A 14,468-nucleotide genomic window follows, 5' to 3' on the forward strand; every position below is an offset into this window, starting at 1 on the left:
CTGTGGTTCCTGTTAAAAGTTACCATCTTGCTTTATTTCCTCAAGGTATTACCTGGATGCTAGTCACTCTAGCATTGTGCATAGCAATACCTTGTGTTCTTGACTTTCAGGATTTTCCCAAATCATAGAATTTCAGAGTTTTAAGGGAGCCTGGACACCCTCCCTTGACAAGTGGGTATGGCAAGGCCCTCGATCTGTGCAACTGGCCCATGTCACTTAGCCACCACATGACAGAGCAGAGGAGGAATCATGCCAAGTCTCCAGGGCCCTCAGCACTCTGGTTCCCCACATGATACTGACCGGCTTTTTCTGCCCCTTCGTGCCTTCCTCAGTCTTCTCTGGTCAGTGAGGGCCTGCTGCATACCAGGCTCCTTTTCTCCTCTTGCAGAGCCCCTGGCCTGCCCCTCTCCTGGCCAAGTCCCAGCAAGGATGACATCGAAACCCAGACAAGAATGACATCACCATCTTCCTCTATTATTTTCCTAAATTGCTTTTTTCCTACCCATGACTAGGCAGTATTTCTCACAGCTGGGGATGAACAAATTCAAAAAGATGTTCTCAAATACATGGTTTCCCAGAGAGAGGCCACTGAACTTTAAAAATATAAAATGAACATTTTTGAGTGATTGCACAGCTCATAAAAATGTCTCTGGTTAGAACCTCGTCAGCAATAATTCACTCTATGTGAGGGTCCCCCGCGGAGCTTTAGTCACCTCCTGTTAGGGCGCTGAGGCCTGTTTCTCCTGCTGAGATGGAATAAATGACCAGGAAGCATTAACTGATGGAGGTCACCAGAGTCCCATCCAGGGAAGTGAGGAATATTTCTTTAAAGATGCCCTTGTGGTTGGAAGGACTTAGTGAACTTAAAGACTATGGTATTTCTCTTCCCCCTTAAGGATAAAGTGTCCCTTTACCCGACAGGAGTAAACTTTCAGAAGCAGACCTTCAAGGTCAAAACTGTATCTTCTATGACAGCAAGTAAATGTCCCTGATGAGGAGGAAAATATAGTTTATTACAGTCCAAGGATGTGTGTATTGATGCCCAAGACATCTTTTTTCAAGACGAAGCCTGATTATATGAGATTATACACAGGGCTTGAGCATAGTAGATACTCAATATGTGATTTTTTAAAATTTGCACCTATACCTACCTTTTAGGTACTTTTTGGCTCAGCTACTTTTACAGAAAGATTTCAGTTGTAAAACTGTGTTGTAGTTAAGACCACAGATACGGGGCATCAGACAAGCTTCCCTATCCCTCGCCAGGCCAAATGGGGTACTTTTTTGTTTCCCCACCAGCGCAGCTCCTGAAGTGCTTCAAGGAGTTGTATTCTCAGATTTTCAGTGGTAGTTTCCAAGGCCTCATGTTTCAGAACATCTGAAATAGTGCCCTGAGATCTACAGTCCAGGGAATGTAGACACAGGTGACTTGTGGAAAAAACTTTGAGTAATACTGTCTTAGAGCTACAATTTATGGGTGTGCTCTGGGCGCATGTGGGTGCCGCCACAGGGCTTTAGAGGAGAATGGTTGTCACTGCTTCCAAAACGGGAGAAAAATCAGTCCACGAGAATTGTTTTTCACAGGGGCCAAGTCTTCTTTCAGAAGAAGTCATCCAAGGCCACTCTTCTCCCCTTCTCTACTTTTCCCTAAACTGCTCTCCAATGAGGGTAAAGCAAACTAACACGTTTGGATCCCTACAGAATGTCCCACACTTTATATTACCGATTCTGGAAACTGCAACAATTCCCTGATGTTGTATTATTATCTCCCTGTTTATAGACCAATAAACTCAGAGAAATTAAATAATTACCCAAGCTTGCACAGCTCAGGGAAAGAGCCTAGCTTCAGACCCAAGATCTCAGGCTCTGAAGCCTCCACCTGCCTCTTGCAGAGACAGTTCTTCAATTTCTAAGGAAAAGAATTTTTTCTTTTGCAAATACCCTGGAAAGGGTCTGCATTTATTGCGTTATCAGCTAATGTTCCTCCCTCCTTCACACCTTCCAACCCTTCCAACTTCCAGCTTACCCTCATCAGCTCCTTCCATCCTGTGAAGCCCCTGTAAATGCTCATATCTTCTTTGTGCCCTGTCTTTTCATTCCAGCCACCTGATGAAACCCAACCTGGGTAAAGCTCACCTTCCTTCTCTGGACCTGCCTGCTGGGAAAGCATAACGCTGCTGGAGAAAATCACGTAGGCTCTCAATTAGTGTTCGCCAACCTTACTATATTTCTATAGTCAGCTCCTTCTCGGTCCCCTAGTGAATACCTTCCAAGGTTCCCCCTTCTCAAACTTTCTATTCCTCTTCAGCCCACTTAACCTCATCAGATGACCTTGCCTCCTATTTTTCTGAGAGAATAGAATCCTTCAGCCAAGAACCCTCTCCACTTGTGTTAGCAAATTGACAAGCCCACCTGCTCTGGATTCTGTACTTCCCAGAGAGTGAATATTTTAAGTTGACCCAAGTCCATCTTATCTGTGTTAATCACTGAAAAATCTGAAGTTTATTTTTTTCTTTAGGAGAGCTTTCTTTACTTACTTTTAGACTGAAACATAATGTACATATTCTCCCCATCTTTATGATTTTTTTGGTCACTGTCATAAACCGGAGGGCACGACCACCATGGCCTTATTTATAGCAGTTTGCTTTATATTACTAAGTTATTCCTGGTTACACTTTAGTACAAATTCTAAATCACTGGACCTCAAGTCCTACACTCATAAGGCTGAATGGAAATCTCCAGATTTTAAGCACAATAAAAAATGATACACATAAAAATTAAATAACTGAAATCTTTTCAATTTCAATGTAATACAAAAAATCTTTACAATTACCACTCATCCCACACTATGATGTATTTCCACCTAAAATAAAATAAATAAATAAAATAAAATAAAGTAAAAGTGTAAAGATGGGCTGGATTAAGGCAAAAACATAGGGGGTTTTGCTTTAGTCATTTCCCCCCAAATCCTGCTATAGTGGAAACAGTTTAGGCAGACAGACCTGGATTTCAATTCTAGCACTGCCTCTTTCTTCCTAGGTAATCTTGGGTAAGCTAATTAACATCACCCAAGCTCAGTTCCCTTATCTAGAAAATGGGGGTAATAATATTTAGCTAGAGGAGGATTAAATGAAGCAAAATATTTAGAGTATTTGTTACATATGAGGTGCTCAGTAATTGGTGGGTTTGTTACTATCCTTTTCAGCATTCTTAGTAAAATCACTCATATCACCGCCTCAGATATATACTAATTATGTGCCTAGGGAACCCACATATTTTACAAAGACTTTGCCTGCAAACTTCTGCTTCCAGCCATGAGGAAGTAGCAGGGATGGAATTCATCCTCCTGCCCCAAACAACTAAAAAAGTCCGACAAAATATATGAAATGACAGTTTTCAAGCTTTGGACAACAGGAAGTGCAGGACAGAGATTATTGAGAGAAAAGAGGCAGATGAAATGAAACCTGTGATTGTCCCAGTCTACTGTCTAGAAAGTTTCCAGGATTTAACTCAAGAAAGAGAAATCCAAACAGAGCCTGAGGGGTACCTGAGTTCAGGGAGGCCACGGCAGCTGGAAATTATAGGAGGGCACTGGAGGGGAAGAAGCCAATCAGAGAGTGAGCTCTGGAGATCTTCAGAGGGTTCCCCTGCAGTCTTTGGCTGAGTACTGATCAGGCATATGGGGGAAGTACTAAGGCTGAGGCAAGAACCATGGGAAACGAGCAGGTGGGACCATTCCCAAAGCTCACAAAGGGCTAGAAATAGATCGAATTCCCATTAGCCAGGGAGAAGAAACCTTGCGATATACTGGGGTAGAGTTCCCAGATGCGTCTTGCCTTAGAAGTGGGACAAAAATATCTCCAGTCTCAAGTCTGCCCTGGACCCACTCACCCAAATTGAAAAGAGAGCCTTGAAAGAATTAAATGGTTTCCAAGGAACTTAACTGCATCTCAGAACAATCTCAAAAATATTTAAAGGAATACAAAAAATCCGGCACATAACAATGTAAAACTCACAATGTCTGGCATCCAATAAAAATTACCAGGCATGTGAAGAAGCAGAAAAATATGACCCATCATGAGGAGAAAAACCAATCAAAAGAAAGAGACTTAGAAACATCACCAATAAAGTAATTAGTAGATAAGCACACTAACACAGCTATTGTAAATATGCTCCATATGTATAAGAAGGTAGATGAAAGCACAAGCATGACAGGGAGAGAAAGGGAGGATAGATCTTTATAAAAGAAGAAACAAGAAGTAATCAGGAAAGTTAATGCTCAATTATGAGAAAAATAAATCACAGATGTCAAATAAGGGAGCTGATGGTTGCGGCTACCCTTCACATCTCACCATCAATAAAGACATAACTGTACTTTAGCATGGTCTAAGGGCCAGGTATACAAATGACTTCCAAAATTTACACATCTTTATATAATTATTTATATAAATGAATCAAATCATACACTCATTCACCCTTACACTCATATACTCAATATATAGTTATTGAGCACCCAGCTCTGTGTTTCATGAGAAACACAAATGAATTAGATATGGTTCTTGCCCACATAAGTGTACAGTCCAGTGCAGTCTATTAGATAAACAATAGCCTAATTATATAAGTGCATAATGTGATATATCTACAACTCAAAAACACAGTATGTAACACATAGTAAATGATAAGGCTGCAGAATAACAACAGGAAACAAGATATTGAACAGGAGAAGTCACTATGCAATTATTCTATATTTACAAATAAAAGGCTTTGACATTAATTCAAAACAAAGATTTGATACACAGAATATGCGTGCATGTGTGTGTGTGTGCACAGGATAGGAACACACAAATTGATTTTCATGTAGGAATTTAACTATTTGGTTTTTCTCGTGTCCTCAGCTACATTAGAATGCCTACTATGGGGGCAGGATACAATTTTCCACTATAGAATCCAAATATTTCCCTTCAGCTCATGGAGCTGGTAAAGGCAGCAAAGCTTCTCTATTCCAACAGAAGAAAAGGAAAACAAGATAATTAGGGAATGGGTGCTTGTGATGTATATGCACATATACCCATTATGTATTTGTATGCAATATGTATATTCTTAATATATCTATCATGTGTAAATATACATACCATTCTTTTAAAATATTTTCTCTAGTTTTAGTCTAGTGGGTAAGAAAGTGACTAGGACAGTTCAAAATGCTAGTTAAGCGGTACACATACCAGAGTATGACAGAACAAATAAAGACTAAGCTAATTGAGAGAACTAGTATAAAATTAAAAAAATATATTTGTTGTGACATAAACAGAAAGAAAAAAAAATTATGCATTGATAATTCAGTAGAAGTCAATGTACAAAGTAAATTTTTAAAGCAAATAAGTTTATATTGCTTCAGTCCATGAAGGAGAAAAATGATTATATTTCAAATGACTATATCACGTTATGCAAGCATTTGAAAAGGAGTGTCATTTTATAACATCTCTAGCCAACAAGGATACAGGGTGTTGTCACCTGTGGAGAGTTATCTGAGCACAGGCCTCGATTTGTTTTAAGTGATGTCAATTACCTTATCTAGTAGACAGTACAGGCCCAAGCAAATATTTTTTGGAAACAATTTTCTACAGATTCTTTTATCTCTAGAAATACTGTAGACACACACATCATAAACACAGCACTCGAATGAAACCTCCAGCAGGGCATGTGCATCCCCAGCACCTACAGCAATGCCCGACACACAGTAGGTTCTCAATATTTCGGTCCATACAGACAGATCTAGGCCATCTACCTCCATAACCTCTTTCTGGACTTCCAGAAGCTTTCCAGATGCATGGCCAGACGCCTCTGCTGCCACTCTTCAATCCAGTGCTTATAAACCAACTTGGGTGATTTTTTTTCTCTTTTAAACATGTCAGAGGTTACTTGTCTGCTCAAAATCCTTCAATAGCTTGCACTTCAAATAAAATCTCTACTCCTTACTTTGGCAAGTATGATCTGGCCCAGCCAACCTCTCCAGACTCATGCAAAGTACCAATCTGCCAAACCCACCCCATTCCAACTATCACCTCTTGCCCAAACACATCCACCTTTCATGTCCTTGAAAGAAGCAAGCCCCTATCACCTTGGGCCTTTTTTTTTAAAATATTGGTTTCTGGTTTCTTACTTTTTTTTTTTTCAGGTGAGGAAGATTGGCCCTGTGCCAACATCTGTTACTCATCTTCCTTTTTTTTTCCTCCTCAAAGCCCCCCAGTACATAGTTGTATATCCTAGTTGTAGGTTCTTCTAGTTCTTCTATGTGGGACACTGCCTCAGCATGACTTGATGAGCGGTGCTAGGTCCACGCCCAGGATGCAAACCGGCAAACCCTGGGCCACCGAAGCGGAGCACATGAACTTAACCACTCGGCCATGGGGTCGGCCCCCACCTTGGGCCTTTGCACAGGGAACTTTCTGCTTATAGAATTTTCTCATCTTCCCAAATTCCCCTTTTCTTCCTGTCCTTCCCTCCTGCTACCTGCATAACTCTAATTTATCCTTGGGGTCTTAGCCTAAACATTACTTCTTCAGAGGACCCTTTTCTGCACCCTCCCCCCAATACCTCCACACTAAGTCAGGCTCCCAGTCCTTCTTCTGTAATGTCCCACAATTATAATTAAATAAGCATTTGCAGTTATTTGCATAACATTTGCTTCTTTAGAAATATGCATGCTCCACAGGAGTATGACCTGTCTGTTGTGTAAATTGCTGTTTCTCTAGAGCCTTGTAAAATATGCTGTACATTTTGAATCTTCAGTAATATTGTGATGAATGAATGAATATACCAATATACTGTCCTAATGTCTTGGGGAGAAAAGGGTAAACAACCAGGAAAGGGAAACAGAACTGTCAAGAATATATGAAATCAGGTACATAAATTGTCAAACATAAGTCAAGGGCCTATTTGCTTTCTGACACTTGATAATGAGAAATCTTTCAACAAGATGGAAAATAAAAACAAAAGACGACTCTGGGCATCATGTTTTCGACAGCCCAACCACTATACAGCAGGCTATCTATATCCTCTTAATCACGCCTGTGTCAGAGGGTGTCACCATTAATATCTGAAGTGACTAAATAAAGTTTGCTGGTTTGAGTATTATTTTCATTTTACAAACAAGAATGTGTGATGGTTTATCAACAGACAGTCCATCTGAGTGTCTCTGTGAGCTGATAAGATGGTTTCAGGCATAGATTCCTACATTATGTTCTTTTTATCTCAGACTCCTTCTCTCATTTCAAACCTTAGAGCCCAGCAATGGACAGGAATCCAGAGAGTCAAAAGAGATGAAAAAGGCCCTGGCCCCGTGACCAAGTGGTTAAAGTTCCACATGCTCCACTTTGGCGGTCTGGGTTCAGACCCTGGTGGGGACTTACTCCACTCACCAGCCATGCTGTGGTGGTGTCCCACATATAAAAAAAAAAAAAAAAAAACAGAGGAAGATTGCCACAGATGTTAGCTCAGAGCCAATCTTCCTCGGCATAAAAAAAGAGAGAGAGAGAGAGAGGAAATAGATGGAGAAGATATTTGGAGACACAATTGGAGGTTAGGCTGACAACTCAGTGAGCAGCCGAGGGCCTATTTCTAATTTCATAGCAAAAGCGTGGCCAGGGGAGAAAGGTTCCTAGGTCATCACTGCCCATTCACGTGCTGTGACTGCCAAAGCTACATCTCCATCCACCCTTCTATCACGAGCTCTAGACCTTAAATCTGAACATGCATCACATGTTTCCTTTCAACGGGTTCTTCAAATTCAACACATCCAGAAAGAAACTCGCCATCTTCCCCCACCCTTCTTTTCTAGCCTTCCCTATCTCAGTAAATGACCCCACCATTTACACAGTTTCCAAAGCTAGAAACCCAGGAGTCACTGTTGATTCTTCACTCTCCTTACATTCTATATGGACTCAGTCACCAATTCCTACTGTTTCTATAATTAAATGTCTGACGAGTCCCTTCACTTCTCTCCAGGTCCACTGCCACGATCACTATTGCCATTACTGCCGTTACTATCTCTTATCTAGGTAACTGCTCCAGCTTCCCATCTGATCCCCTTGCTGCCAACCTTTCCACACTCCCATCAGCTCTCTACAGGACTTACAAAAGTGCTCCGTAAAAATACAACTCTAACCACAGCACGCCCCTGCTTAACACTCTTTAGTGACGTCCTCTAGCACCTTCTGTCTGTTAGGAGCAGAACCACTTATCATGCTGATTTGTATTTGCTTATTTACTCTTCTCTGTTTCTCCCACAGGCTCTAAAATATGAGAGTAAGGTCTATGTCTTGTATTCCCAGTTGTCAGCATAACGTCTGGCTCAATAAATCCCAGTTAAAGAGTGATGCTTCCGGAGATGAAAGGATTTAACAAATGCCTCTTCATATCTGGGCATATTAAAGAGGATAAAGGTGTTCCTGGGAGGATTAAACAACCCAAGAAGGAAACTAGAAAAAGATATCCTGAGGACGCAGAGTGGAATTAAAATGAGTGGAAGCCTCAGTGAATGGGAAAGGGGAAGGAAGAGGACAAGAGGCGACTGTAACCCATCTTAGTCTCCCCACGAGTTACAAAGCTAAGCTCTTCTCAGAGTGGCAGGGAACAGAAGCAGTGATAGTGAAGTCAGAGGTTCTCAAGAAAAAACAGCAAGGTATGAGCCAAGGAACAATTCAGAGGGTTCACAGATACTTGTCGGTGTCAAGACATTTTTTTATTGGCTCCAAGTTAATCCCCGATAAGGCATGCGGCACCATTTTGTATATACCCTTCCATAGCTAATAGGGAGTATGATGCTCTTCAGAACATGCATTTGACATATGACAAATGGCATGCTAAGAAACCTGGGGTAAAAGATACATGTCACTTAAAGTCAATAACAGCTAAGGAGAAGTTGCCGACATTAGGAAAGGAGATTTCAAAAAGTTTAGAGAAAAGCAAGGTACAATCTCATAGCCAGAGAATAACCAGAAAGTAGTACCAGTTCCCGTGCAGGCCTGGGCAAGAAACTTAAAACCTGGGGACTCAGCTGCTGCTTTTCAACTCTTCCAGCTGATGATTATAACTCTGGAAAAGAAGCCAGGGTATATAGGAAGGGAGCAGCTGGTCACACAGATGGTGTCAAAGCTCAGAATTTGATATTCTGGATTTCAGCTGATGACACCAGAGGTGGGGGCTCCTGGAAAGTGACAACATGTATCACAGAAAACTGAGAAGAAGGTTTCAGGCAACACCTGACCACAAGAGAAGTATTTTGAAATTTGAGATTAGAGAGCAGCACTGTTTAGCGAAAACAAACAAAGTTGTAAACTGGATCACAGGGTGGATATCATATATGGCAGAGGAAGACGGGTGGTAGTGGAGAAGCATCTCCACAGTCGATGGGGAAAATCTGGTTTAGATGGTTATATGCTAGCGTCATGAGATGCTAACAGATATTTTCTTAAGGGCTAAGTTAAGTTTGGGGAATCCTACATACTAGAGGCCACTCTTTGAAACTGCACGTTGCACGTTAGCGTAGTATAGGCTCTGAGGAAATGCTCAAAGAAAGCAACTTACTCACGGTAAACCCAGAGTTTGCCATGGTTTTTAGGCCACATAGATACTTATATGACGTCCACTCTAACTAACAACAACTGTGGGACACTGATGTTCCAACAGGCCAGTTTAGAAAACCTGGATCTATACAGTGCACAAAGTATTGATAATAAGAACAAGTCAACAACAACAATAACAACAGCAAAATCCCACAAAACTAAAAATACGGGGAGTAAAATAAACATGAAACAATAACATAAGCAGGTAAATATTATCTCACAGATAAACCACGACACTGGAGTAGGAATTTAGGGCTGGAGTAGAACAACATAATGGTGTGTTTTGGATAAAAGAAACAAGTGCAATGTAATGGCCTCAGCAGCACTTCATATGCAGAGGGTAGACAGGGAAGTTCACCAAAGTGGGAATGGGATCGTGCTGGGGAACATCGGGGTGATAATAAAAGGGGAGAAAAAGGAAAGAGGCGTAATTGTGGGAGCTCACAACACACATCAGAAAGGCACGATGTGAGAGTAATGAGTGATTGATTTCCTGGGAAACCCCTTTGATAAAATCAGAGGATATGAAAAATGTGTGCCTTGTTTTGCTGATAATTTTAATCTCTCAATAAATAGAAGAAGCAGTAAGGAATGGGATTTAGTGTCAGTTTAATTTTAACAAATATGGGAAGAGTAGTTGGCCATTTAGAAATATCAGAAACTTTGGGAGAAAGCCAAGTGCTCATAAAATCCAGCCTCTCCATAATCCTGTCAGAGATGTTTTAGAGGAGATTTCTTGGAAGGAAGGTTACACTAAATAATCTTTAAATCCCTTCTGAGACATTAAAGACTGCCTCTAACATTCTACAGCCACACTGAAGAATTTCAGAGGCGGACTGCATGAAAACTGAGCGAAAGCAACATTCTGTGGCTGACTATGTTGGGAAGAAACAAATACACTACACATTAGGTACAGTAAAAAGAGTCTAAGATACTTCATGTAAATATACTATAGAGCTGTAAGAACTGAAACAATGTGTTGCTGGAATAAAGTAGATTAGTAGTACAAAATAGATATTTCAGAAATGGAGAAAAATATACATAAGAATTGATTTTCTGATAAAAGAAGGAAGTAAATCAATGGAGGCAAGGAAAATTGGGAATACATATCAGCTTCTAGAGTGCGAAAACCGTTCTGTATTTAGAAATAGAATAAAGAACTCACAGAGGAAAAGTTAAACATAACTTTTTAAAAAAAATAAACAGACATTTAGAGGCAAAAGACAGACTGGATAAATATTTTTAGGAAATAGGAATGCCAAAGATCAAAATGCTTACTTAACAATTAATGACCAAACATAAACCAATAAAAAAAATCACCAAGAACATTATCTGATAAATGGATTCAGTATAAAAATAATCTATTTACAAAAGAAGAACTATGAATAGAAAATGAAGGGGGAGAAGGGAAATAACTTTCAAAGGGTAGTTATGAAAGAATTTAAGGAAAAAAAATAGGATGCCATCTTTGCATATCTAACTGGTAAACAGTAAATACATATGTATGTATTGGAAATTAATTGCCCAGTACTTACCAAGAAACTCTAAAACGTTCATTTCTTTTGACCTGCTAATTCTACACATAGTAGTCTATCTGAAGGAAATAATTCTAATTGCTGAAAAGCTCTATGCATAAAAGTGTTCAATGTAATATTATTTGTTAAATAAAAGAGCAAAAAGGAAGAAGAAATAAGAGTAATATTTAATACATACTTACTATGCTCAAGTACAATGCAGCTATTTTATGTAAGTTATATTTAAATCTCACAACAGTCCCATGAAAGAGATACAATCATCCTTTTACAGAGAAGGTAAAATGCTTTTACATGCTTGAAGAGATTAAGTTCTCCAAAGAAACTGGGCTAATAGGAGTGAAAAAATGGAAACAGCCTAAATGTAAACACCAGAACAGTTAAATAAACTGAGGAAGATTTATTCAATGGATTATTTAAATTTTTTAAAATATAAAACTATAAAATAGAAAAATAATTTCCGATACGATATTAACAAAAATGCATAATAGAAAATTTTATATTTAATATGGTTAAAATGTTTGCATAGAGGAAAGACTGGAAGAAAATACATAAACGCTAACCAAATAAAACAGAACCTGACCCTGAACATAATGTCAATGAGTAGCTTCGGCTAGCGGCCCTGAGAACAAAGTGAGTTCAGTTCAATCGGCAGACTGGGAAAATGAAGAAGGGATGCCCAAGAAGACCCTGGAAGGCTCAGAAACAGTTTAAGCAGTTTGGCTAATATAGGAGACAGAGAACGTAATTCAGGGCAGATACGGTAAATCTCCTATAACGAGTAGGGCTGTAATTCTTGTCATGGTAAGTTGCTGCGAAAATCATAAATCGGTCATGGTTAAAATGTCAGAAGACTCAGAATCCTAAGAAAAAATAATGAATTATTGAGGTTGCAGCTTACTCTGGAAGTCACACAACATTTTCTGAGAGAAGTTAGAGGTGGAGACAAGAGTAATTTCTGCTATATGAATATTTCAATTAGGCAGTTGGGAAAATTTGAGTGGAAAAATACAAGTCTTTACTTTCAAGTTACTAGAAAGAAGCATCTGTCTAGATCAGCTTTAGGGAAAAACGGTCTGGATAAACACACGTTCAGACCACAGAAAATGCCATTTATGTACATACACACACATCTCGCCTCAGACTAATCTTCAGTTGTACGAATTTTATAGCATTTTGCAGAATTTTATAAATATCTTAAGTATAATGTTTTATAACTCAATCTTTGACTTTTCTTTTTCTGTCGCCCACTTTCCCTTGTCTTCTGTCCTCTCTCAAGTTCTTTCTTGTTATATTAAAAAAGAAACCAGATATTTATTTATATATGTATGTATGTGTGTATACACATATATGTATGTATATAGGTACACATGTGCACATGCACACACACATATAAAATTTACTACTGCTAGCTTAGAATTTTATATCTATGGCTGCTATTGACAAATAAACAAACAAATCCTTGCTCAACTCAGCACAAAGTCCACAGGTCTGTGGGTGCAGAACTCAGCAACTCTCCAAAGACAATTGGTTTCTACTTAGTGCATACCATCTACCCCCATCTAACTTGATGGGCAAAAGTGAATTGTTCTTCTGACATTATAACAATGATTGTGGTATAATAACTGACTGTCACCTCTGCATTGCAAATTCTGGGAGGGCAAGGACACTGTCTGGTTTTTTTTTGACTGCTGGAGCCCTTGCACCTGGACAGTGCCTAATGAATATTTGTTGAATGAACAAATGAGTGAGCGAGTGAGCGAGTGAGTGAATGTTGCAAGTCCTATGTATCTTTCCACACAGCTCAAGCCCCACCTCCCTATATCTTCTCTCAGAGCCCCAGTGATTGATCCTTCAGGAAATGACTACATTACTAGCCTGCACCACTACTTCAAACCTGATTCCATACATTACTTTCATTGCTTTCTTTTTTTTTCAATTTAAGGAGACATGCTCCTCAAGGACACTTACATATGTATACATTTATTCTATTTCCCAAAGAACTTGTCACAGGCCACACGAAAATTCTCAATAAACATGTATTAAAATAAATGATGAAATCTTTTAAATGACCTTCTACTTTGTGACATTTCTAAACATTTTCCCTATTGAACACATTGTATTATGATTCCAAAGTGTACTGGAAGGAAAATATGGAATTTAGTCAGTTGAGCTGGTTTTCTAGGTCTGCTACTTCGATGCTGGAAAAGTCACCTAAACTCTGGTCCTCTGTTTCTCTGTTTTTTAAAATGGAAACATTAACGAGAGCAGCAACAACAATAAGTAACTACCTATCTCAAAGAGACGACTGGGATCAAACGGCATAATGTACGTGAAGGACTTTTGCAAATTGGAAGGCAAATATTAGCCCTTCAAGTTACCAAGTTAAAATATGAAATTGATGTTGTAGCGCTACAGATGATGGATACTGCGTATGGCTTTTTGCTGAGAACAGATATCAGGCAGGAGAGCAAGGTGATGAGGAAAAGAATCTCAAGTACAACCTGCCAAACATGCCCCAGTCATAAATCACAGAGCATGCCCAACACTTGCGGGCAGACAGATTACTGGGCACCTGTCACCCACACCCCTTGGCACTGCTGCCAGCATCTTCAAACCCAGGAGAAAGCTTACCAGACACAAGCTGCTGTCCAGGCAACCCCACAGGAACCATGCCCAAGTTATTCATGGCGGTGGCCCAGGCTGTGGGATCTGTCACCGACATGTTGAGCTGGGTCGTGTCTATCGCTATACTCCCCAAACCATCGGCTGCTGCAGAGAAAAACAAACGACGACTTAGAGTCAATAGGCAAGGGTGTTTGTTTGAAAGGAAATCACATTTCTAGAGATGTGAGGCTTCATTTAGCACATTCTCAAACCACGAAAAAATAAAGCACTGTAATCTACAGCAATGTTTTCTCCAGACGTAAACAGAGTTTCCGAATACACTCTGGGAGGAAACTTAATGACATGTACTTTATATTATACACAGCATGCCATTAAGGAAGTACCCCTGGAAAAAACTGAAGAACCGCTTTCTCCTCCCAGTGAAACAACCTTAGTTAAGCTCCAAGGTTGAGAGGCAAAGCGGGAATACTCTCTTGGTAAAACAACTCAATTGGCTTAGTAGACAAAGAATAAATATATTCAACTGTTTCTGAGAGTAATTAAGAGAATCTCTAAAAACAACTGTCACGTAGTCAGACTGGTCCTGACTGAATTTATTAAGTGTTACTTTGTAACATATTCCCTCCCTTACAACAAACTTTTGACATCATCACATTAAGGAAATGCAGGTGTCTGACTAAAATGA

At 39.6% G+C, this 14,468-nt stretch overlaps 1 protein-coding gene across 10 annotated transcripts in view; it reads right to left on the minus strand.

Annotated features, from left to right (window-relative positions):
• Positions 1 to 14,468, minus strand: part of ENOX1 (ecto-NOX disulfide-thiol exchanger 1) — a 535,380-nt gene that overhangs the window by 176,532 nt on the left and 344,380 nt on the right. For all 10 annotated transcript variants that reach the window (XM_046663943.1, XM_046663938.1, XM_046663939.1 and 7 more), the window contains one exon: positions 13,790 to 13,927. In XM_046663943.1, the coding sequence (XP_046519899.1) occupies positions 13,790 to 13,927 (138 nt within the window). The remainder of the gene's footprint in view (positions 1 to 13,789; positions 13,928 to 14,468) is intronic.

This window comes from Equus quagga, chromosome 6 (assembly GCF_021613505.1).
Source record: "Equus quagga isolate Etosha38 chromosome 6, UCLA_HA_Equagga_1.0, whole genome shotgun sequence".
In the NCBI taxonomy this organism is placed as follows: Eukaryota; Metazoa; Chordata; class Mammalia; order Perissodactyla; family Equidae; genus Equus; species Equus quagga.